This window comes from Leopardus geoffroyi, chromosome D1 (genome assembly GCF_018350155.1).
Source record: "Leopardus geoffroyi isolate Oge1 chromosome D1, O.geoffroyi_Oge1_pat1.0, whole genome shotgun sequence".
NCBI lineage: Eukaryota > Metazoa > Chordata > Mammalia > Carnivora > Felidae > Leopardus > Leopardus geoffroyi.
In genome coordinates this window covers 109,613,958-109,623,377 of record NC_059329.1, presented here as the reverse complement: position 1 = coordinate 109,623,377, position 9,420 = coordinate 109,613,958, and the positions used below count along the sequence as shown (strand labels likewise).

General features: G+C 44.0%; 1 protein-coding gene across 5 annotated transcripts in view; it reads right to left on the bottom strand.

The window, feature by feature from the left end:
• Positions 1-677: 677 nt before the first annotated feature.
• Positions 678-9,420, bottom strand: part of DPP3 (dipeptidyl peptidase 3) — a 38,353-nt gene continuing 29,610 nt past the window's right edge. For all 5 annotated transcript variants that reach the window (XM_045485938.1, XM_045485939.1, XM_045485942.1 and 2 more), the window contains exons 17-18: positions 4,213-4,375; positions 678-1,199 (exon numbers count right to left, since the gene is read on the bottom strand). In XM_045485938.1, coding sequence (XP_045341894.1) covers positions 1,027-1,199; positions 4,213-4,375 — 336 coding nt within the window. In that variant the 3' untranslated portion in view covers positions 678-1,026. The remainder of the gene's footprint in view (positions 1,200-4,212; positions 4,376-9,420) is intronic.

The following is a 9,420-nucleotide window of genomic DNA, read 5'->3' as shown; positions in this document are numbered from 1 at the left end:
TCTGGCCTCAAGGCCTGGAGGGAAGCCCTTCTAGTGTTTATGAGCAGTGAGAGTAACTGCTTACCCTCTTCATCCTCATGGTTAACCGGGCTGGAAAGGTTCTATGTCCTTTCTTCCCATCTTGCTCTAGCGGTCTGGGCTCGGAGAAACAAAACACGGGGTTAAGAGATTAAATCCTAGGATTGACTGACTTTGAGAGTTTCTATAGTTTTTAGTCTCCTGTAATATTTTATTTTTAATTTTTTTTAACGTTTATTTATTTTTGAGACAGAGAGAGACAGAGCATAAACGGGGGGAGGGTTAGAGAGAGAGGGAGACACAGAATCGGAAACAGGCTCCAGGCACTGAACCATCAGCACAGAGCCCGACACGGGGCTCGAACTCAGGGATGGCGAGATCATGACCTGAGCTGAAGTCAGATGCTTAACCGACTGAGCCACCCAGGCGCCCCTCCTGTAATATTTTAAAATACAGGAAATGCCACAAAGGAGGACTGCAAAAATGGTTCTATGTTCCTCTTTGTGTTTGTCTTGTACCATCTAGAGGTGATATCAAAATCCCATTGTAGAGGGGAGCCTAAAACTGACCTTCCTTCCCTTCCCCAGGGCTCCCATTACCCTCCTGGGAACAAATGAGAAGTGAGGCAAACGCAAGGATTCACACAGATCACAAAGATGGTGGTTGTTTCTAATATTTATTTTTCTGGTTATAAAAGTAATACATGAAGAGCACTGGATTGGGAGAGGTTTTGAGTCCTGCAGGATCTAGACAGGTCACTTCTCACAACTTCCATTCCCTCACTTGGGAAGCAGAATAAGGAGCCTGACCTTGCCCACTCTACCAAGGGCAGTGCAGATCAAATGAGATAACACAGGAGAAGCACTTGGTAAACTGGAAAGTGCTGACAAATGGAAGAGGTTAGTGTCACCACCCTCGGTTGAGGTAGCACCAAGGTCTGAGCTCCTGCTCCTCCCCTAGCATACACGTGGTTTGATGGAGTTGAGGGAGGAGCTGCATAAATCGGTCTCAAGCCTGGCCAGATGGGGCCTCACTGGGGCACTTCCAGAACCGGGCATCAGCTGTGGCCAGTTGGGTGAGGATCTCCTCCAACTCGGGCCCGTCCTCTGGGAAGCGCTCAGAGAAGGATTGGATGAGACCAGCAGCCGAGGCCTCATACTCGAGGAGCTGCACTTCTGAGCCTGGGGAGGAGGACAAAAAAAAAAACAGCAACAGGGAAAGGTCTTAATAGGGAAGCAGATAATCATAATCATAGAAGCAGGTAGTTACCAGGTGCCAAGAATCGTGCTCGGTGTTTTATTATCAATTTAATCCTTATAATAACTCTATGAAGAAGGAAGTGTTAAAGGGGGAGTAGTCAATAAATTGACTCTCATCTAAAGGGGGAGAGTTAATAACTCTATTAAGAAGGAAGTGTTAAAGGGGGAGTATCAATAAATTGCTGCACTCATTGACTCATTCATTCATTCATTCATTCATTCACTTAATGAGTATATACTCTAGTGCCATGTTAGGTTAAACAGATAGTCCTTGACCTCCAAAAGCTTACAGTCCAGCAACTGCTTCATCTCTGACTACTGTGGGATCTTGGGAAAATTTCACAAGCTCTCTAAGCCTCACTTTCCTCATCTATAAAATGGGAATGAGCATAGTACCTCTTCTCTCAAGAAGCTATGGTGACTAAATACAACAATGCACAGGGGTACCTGGGTGGCTCAGTCGGTTGAGCATCTGACTCTGCTCAGGTCATGATCCCAGGGTCATGGGATTGCGCCCCATGTCAGGCTCCATGCTAAGCATGGAGCCTGCTTAAGATTCTCTCTCTCTCCCTCTGCCCCTCTAACCCACTTGTGCACTCTCTCTCTAAAATGAAAAGATAAATATGATAATGCATGGAGTAGATGCCCAACAAGTGCTAGGTATCACTAGCATCGTTATCTCTGAACCCATCAGAGTTAAAAGGGCACCCATTTAACTCACGGGCTGTTCTGGGGGTCCCCTGAATACTCATGGGAAGAATTTCCCTCCAACATACTTCCAATGCTTTACCACTCATAGAACCTTGTTGTGCTCTTGTGGCATTGCGGGGTGTATGTAGCTAATACCACAGGCTTTGGGTTCAGACAGCCCATGTTCAAATCCTGGTTCCGCCACCCACTAACTGTTGACCTCAGACAAATACACAGCTCCTCTGTGTCTCAATAGGGGTAATAACTTCCTCAGTGGGTTGCTGGGAGTTAATCACAGGAAGTTTTTACCCAGTGACTACCACATAAAAGTCCTCAAAAGTTAGTCACCACCACCACCACCACCACCACCACCATATCTTTGAAAATCCAACCTGCTCTTGAGGCTTAGTTTAACCACTTCCTCCCCAGAAGCTTCACCGATTCCCCTGAAGGTGAATGTGACCTTCTCTAAGTGTTCAGATCACCGTTTGGGCCTCTTGGGTGCTTATTAACACTCCCTGGGTGTGATCATTTCTCTCTAGGCCTTATTCCTAATGGACTGTGAACTCTTGAGGCAAGGGCCTGGGTCTGATTCATTGCTCCATCCCCAAGGGCCCACATAGGGCTGAACAAGCAGAGCAATGCTGTTGTAATGAGCATTTATTATGTGTCTGGCATGATTACTCATTTGACATGCATTGAGCAGCTCCTGTGTGCCAGGCCCTATACTAGCTACTTGCTGGGGATATGCCATTTTCGCTGACATGGAGGCAAGGCAGGCAAAGAAAATAGCAAAGAGTGACAGTGCATGAAGGAATCACTTTAGGTTGAGGGGTCAAGGACAGCCTCTCCCAGGAGGTACCATTTTAACAGAGACCAAAATGACAAGAAGGACCAACCAAAGGTCGGGGGAGGACTGTACCCAGCAGAGGAAACATTGAGTGCAAAGGCTATGGCAGCCTCAGGGGGCAAGCTCAGGGGGCTGGAGAAATGGAAAGGCCATGAACCTGGAGGCCAGTGAGTCAGGGAAGAGGGGTCCCAGAGGCCTGCTAGGGGCCCTGGCCAAATCCCCTGGAACCTCTGGAGTGCAGCATGAAGAGTTGGAAATAAGCCTCTTAAATGTGTTTTCCTTGCCAGTCGGAGGTAATTATTTCATTTAGCCTTCACGACTGCCCATGACTATGGTAGTGAGGAGCACTCTTAATTCGGCTCTTGGTTCTTCCAGTAAAGAGCTGTAAGCCTTGAACAACTTAGTCTCTGTGCTTGTTTTCTTAACTGTAAAGTGGGGATAATACCTACCTCATTGGGTTATGGTGTGAGGATTTATTTTTATTTTATTTTTTAAGTAAGCTCTATGCCCAAAGTGGGACTTGAACTCATGACCTCAAGAGCCAGCCAGGCACTGCTATGGTCAGGATTTAAAGGGTTAATCCAAGGAAAGCACTAAGAGCTTGAAGAGAGTACTTAATTTAGGTTTACTACAGTGTCAGCACACAACCAACACTGGCTCTATGACTGAAGACACCCAAGAGAGGTTAAATGATTAGGCCAAGGTCACAGAACAGCTCTGAAGCTCATGTCGTAACCACTGTATGGCACTAACTCATGTGACAGGAGTCAGGAACGATGGGTCAGGAGGGGAGCGGAAAGTGAATGCAGCAGCGGGCTGGGACCCCAGGGGCCTCTAATACAACAGGTACAAGTGCAGTGCAGACAGGGTCAAGGCTTCTGGAAACAGGATTATCATTTGAGGAGGGAGAGCAACCATGGGGCTGCTGATCTCTCTGCTGGGCTCTACAGAGTCACATTGTCCCCAGAGTTCCACCAGCCTGCAGGGTTCCAACTCACTGCCTGCCCTGACCTCTCCTCATCCCCAGGCACCGAGAGGCCTGATTCTCCAGGACTATTCCTGGCCGCCCATAAGCCTGAAGTCTGTCTGTTCCACTAGCCCCTGCTCTGCTGGCCTTCCTCAAACCTCCAGTCACTGTCTTGTAAGCAGCACAACCGTGTGTGTAGCAGGGAGGTGGTAGATGCTGAGGTTTTGGCCTGGGGTTTGGTCTGGGGTTTGGCCTGGGGTTTTGGCCTGGGGTTTTGGCCTGGGGTTTGGCCTGGGGTTTGACTGTGGCAGGGAGGGAGAGAGGCAGGAGTCACTTCAGGTAGCCTGAGCCCAGGGATTGGTTCCAGGCCTCGTCTCTCATGGGGCCCTGAATGGCCCCCCATCAAAGGAGGCTCAGCAGTCTGTTACCTTCAAGACGAGTGTTGGGCTGAACGATGAGCTTCCGAGATTCCTTGCGGAGCAGCACGGTATCCCTGAGGGTGAGGAAGCACTCAGGGGGTGCATCAGTGACTGCTGCGTACCCCTCATACAGGGCCCGGCCTCCGGCCACATCTCCCGTGGACTTCAACACCTGTGGGAAGGCAGGAAGAATCAGTGCCTATGACAGGCACCTCCCCTGCATCCATGGGGCTTTGCCAGGGGCTGCAGCCAACTGTGCCCAGCCCTGGACAGTATCTGCTCTCTCGTGGTGTTACTGTGCTGAATATGTGAGAAATGTAGATCAAGGGCTTAGCTCATAGTAAGTGCCTAGTAAAGTGAAGCGAGTATTTCTCATTTGGTTGTCTCATTTGAGCTGTGGACAGAGAAAGCATTACCATCACTTTTTTTTTTATTTCACATACACAAAATATATAGTATATATATTAGGTTATAACATATGGGTCATAAACAATGTAATACATAGGTTATAAAAAATAATAAGACACCCATGCAACCAGCACCCAGCTTGACTTAGCTCCTTCCTTTTTTTAAAAAAATTAAATTTTTAAAAAAGTATTTATTTTTGAGAGAGAGAGAGAGAGCATGCACATGAGCAGGGGAGGGACAGAGAGAGAGGGAGAAAGAGAGAATCCCAAGCAGGCTCTGCACCATCAGCATGGAACCTGATGTGAGGCTCAAACCCATGAACCATAAGACCATGACCTGAGCTGAAATCAAGAGTCAGACATTTAACTGACGCAGGTGCCCCCACACCAAAAAAAAAAAAATTTTTTTTTACGTTTATTTATTTTTGAGAGAGAGAAGAGACAGGGCATGAGCAGGGGAGGGTCAGAGAAAGAGAGAGAGACACAGAATCCGAAGCAGGCTCCAGGCTCTAAGCTGTCAGCATGGAGCCTGATGCAGGGCTCAAACCCACAAACCGCAAGATCATGACGTAAGCTGAAGTTGGACACCCAACTGACTAAGCCACTCAGATGCCCCCAATTTTTAAAAATTAAGTAGGCTCTATGCCCAGCATGGGGCTAACTTATGCCATCAAGAGTCACATGCTCTACCTGACTGAGCCAGCCAGGCACCCCAAGTTAGCTTCCTTCTTGACTGCATCCTGGGGCTTCCTGTCTGAGGATATAGTCCCCGATTCTGTGCTTATCGTTTCCCTGTGTTCCCTAAATTCTGCTCTCAACCATGTTATTTTAACTTTGGCTTATGTCCTATGATTTGCTTTTTCTGCTCAATTTATGTCTGAGATTCATCTGTAGCTATAGTTCACCCATCTCACTGCTGTCCAGTATTCCACTTATAAACACAAACAATTTAATCTCTTCCCATGCTGATGGGCAGCTTGTGCTGTTTGCCATTTGGCACCGCTGTTGACACCCTTTGTATCTCCTGCTGAACAGAATGAACAGATGCAGGTTTCTCTAGGAGAATCATTTGTCTAGAGGTCAGGGGAATGCTCAATCTTAGATGAGCTCACCTTGTTCTCCAAAGTTGTTGGACCAGGCAATGCTCCCAGAAACAGTGGCTGGCAGTCCTGACCACCTGGTATACCCGGCTGGTGTTGGCAGTTCTTCATTTTTGCCAAGCTAGTGGTATAAACCTCATGTGGTTTAAGCTGTGCTTTCCTGATTGCTCAAGAGGTTGAACGTCTTCCCATAAGTTGATGTATCATTCATTTTCCTCTCCAGTTCATGAGTTTTGCTTATTTTTGTGTTGGGTTGTCCTTTCTTCACCTTTTTTTTTTTTAAGTTCTTTATTTATTTAAACACTAACCTTTTGTTAATACATATGTGGTAAATACCCCATCTTAGTTTAAGATTCATCTTCTCACATTATTTATGGTAACTTTTGATGAGTAAAAGCTATTTTTGTTTTTTTTTTTATTTTTTAATGTTTATTTATTTTTGAGAGAGAGAGACAGAATGTGAGCAGGGAAGAGGCAGAGAGAGAGAGGGAGACACAGAATCCAAAGCAGGCTCCAAGCCCTGAGCTGTCAGAACAGAGCCCGACACAGGGTTTGAACCCACAAATTGCGAGATTGACCTGAGCCAAAATTGGACACTCAACCGACTAAGCCATCCAGGTGTCCCTTTTATTTGTATTTTTAGTTTAATCTTAAAAATTTAATTTTTAATTTAAATTTATCTTATTTTTTAACTTTTAAATGTTTATTCATTTATTTTGAGAGAGAGACAGAGCGCATGCATGCAGTGGAAGGGCATAGAGAGGGAGACAGAGAATCCTAAGCAGGCTCTGTGTAGACAGTGGGACTTGACCCCATGAACTGTGAGATCATGACCTGAGCTGAAATCAAAAGTCAGACTTTTAACATACTGAGCCACCCAGGAGCCCCTAGAGGTTTTATTTTTTAAAATAATCTCTACACCCAACATGGTGCTTGAATTTACAATACTGAGATCAACAGCCTCACCCTCCACTGACTTAGCCAGCCAGGTTCTCCAATAAAAGCCAATTACTTTTTAAAGTTTTTATTTATTTATTTTCAGGTGGGGAGGGGCGGAGAGAGAGGGAGAGAGAGAATCCCAAGCAGGCTCTGGACTATCTGTGTGGAGCCTGACCCACTAACTGAGATCACGACTTGAGCTGAAACCAAGAGTCAGATGCTTAACCAACTGGGCCACCCAGGCATCCCAAAGCTATTTTGAATGTAGTTAAAAGGACTGATCTTCTCCCTGATAGCTGGTGCTTCTTGTGCTTAGAGAAATTCTCCTTCACTATGAAGTCATAAAGATATTCTTCTCCCAGTTTAAAATTTTGCCTTTCCTATGTAAGACTTTAATCTCGTGGTGTTGACTATGTATTGCAGAAGGTAGAAATCCAGTTTGGCTCTCCATAAGGAGAACCTGTTGTCTCAGCATGACTTATTAAATGGTCCCTCCCTTCTCCAGTGGCCTACCATGTCCCTTCTATCATCTACGAGAGTCAATGCCTGGTTCTTGGTTCATTCCACTGGTCAGTTTGTCTATTCCTGCCCCAGGGCTATACTGAACTTAATAATCTTAGAATAAATTTTGGTATCTGATGGAATGAGTCCCCCAACCGGTTTTGCTTCAGGACTGCCTTGACTCTTCATCATGATCATTTATGCTTCCATCTAAGTTTTGCAATCAGCTTGTCAAGTTCCATGAAAAAAACCCTCTTGGGACTTTATTCAACCCTGTGAAACTCTTTATTAATTTCAACAATTTGTAGATTTGTTTGGCTTGCCTAGTCATATAATTTGCAACACGAAGAGTTTTGTTTCTTCCTTTTGAATGCCTAAACTTTACATTTTTCTTCTCATTTCCTTCTAAAACCTAAGACCTTCAGCAAATTGTTGATCAGAAGTGGAAATAGCATTTTTGTCTTATTTCTAATTTGTATTTTATTTTATTTTGGTCTTCTTTCTTATTTTAAAGGGAGTGTTGTAGTGTTTCAACAGTTGACAGCTATTTTCATTTTTTGAAACATTCTTTACCAGTTAAGAAAATTCTTTTCAACTCTTGAGTTTTTGGGTTTTTAAATTTTTTTTCTTAAATGTTTATTCATTTTTGAGAGACAGAGAGAGACAGAGCATGAGCGGGGAAGGGGCAGAGAGAGGGAGACATGGAATCTGAAGCAGGCTTCAGGCTCTGAGCTGTCAGCACGGAGCCCGATGCGGGGCTTGAACTCACAAACTGCGAGATCATGACCTGAGCCAAAGTCGGACACTCAACCGAGCCATCCAGACGCCCCTAAACTCTTGAGTTTTTAAAGAGTTTTTTTTTTTTTTTTATCATAGATGGATATAAAGGGTCTTTAAGAGCTTTTTCTAAATTTATTGAGATGATTGTGGTTTTTCTCTTTTAACCTGTTAATATGCGATTTTCATAAATGTATTTTCTAATGCTAAATAAACCTTGCATTTCTGGGATAAATCCAAGTTGGTATTTTCTAGATTTGGTATGCTAGGATCTTGTTTAGAATTTTGGTATTTACATTTTCCTTTTTGGAACTATCTTTGACTTTGGTATCCAGGTCAAACTAGCATTATAAAATGAGGTGGAGAACATTCTCTCTTTTTCCATTATCTGGAAGAGTTTATGTAAGATTGATACCACCTGTTACTTGAATATTCTGAAGGATTCACCTATGAAACTCTTAGTATTTTTTGTATGAAGACTTTAGATCACTGATTTAATTTTTATAATGGCTGAAGGACCATTCGAGTCATCTACTCATGAGTGGACTTCAGTATGTTTTATTTGTCTAAGAATTTGTCCACTTCAACAAAGTTGTGAATTTTATTGACGTAAGTTTCTGATATATTTGTACTTATGTGCCCTTTAAGTTTCTACTTTTATTTGTGTCTTCGCTCTTTTTCTTGACAAACCTTGTCAAATGTTTGTCGATTTTATTATCTTTTCAAATAATCAACTTTGGACTTGTTGGTCTTCTCCACAGTTGTATTTCAGCTCCTTTGTGTCTGCTCTTATATTTGTGATTTTTCCCCTTCTATTTTCTATGTATTTCCTTCTCCTCCCTGAATTCTAAAACTTGATGGACTTATGAATTGGGTCTTTACTCAGTTCTAGGAAATTCTCAGCCATTATCTCTTCTAATATGTCTTCCCCCTCCCTCTCTCTCTCCTTTCCTCTTAAAGTTTCAGTTTACTTCCTTAGACCTTTTCACATTGTCTCCCATGACTCTCCACTTCTCTTCTAAATTTTCTTTTTTTTTCCTTTTTAAGTTTTGTGTGTGTGTGTGTGTGTGTGTGTGTGTGTGTGTGTGTGTGTTTAGAAAGAGAGCAGAGCAGGAGAGAGAGACAGGGGGGAAGAGAGAATCTCAAGCAGGCGCCATGCTCAGTGCAGAGCCCAAAAACGAACTGTGAGATGACCGGAGCTGAAACCAAGAGTTGGATGCTCAACTATTTGAGCCACCAAGACGCCCCTCTTTTAAAATTTCTATCTTTGTCTCTGTGCTACCTGCTGTATATTTTCTTTTATCTTTAGCTGAATCTAAAACTTGTTTAACCTGCCTATTTTTAGTTTCATTGGCTGGATAGTTTATTTCTGGGAGTTCCATGTGACCCTTTTCCAAGTATCTGACATTTTGTGGGTCTGATCCTTACTTCTGCCGATCTGCAGGTGGCAAAGTAGGACTCCTGCTAGGGCTCCCACCAGGTAAGCCTCTTCC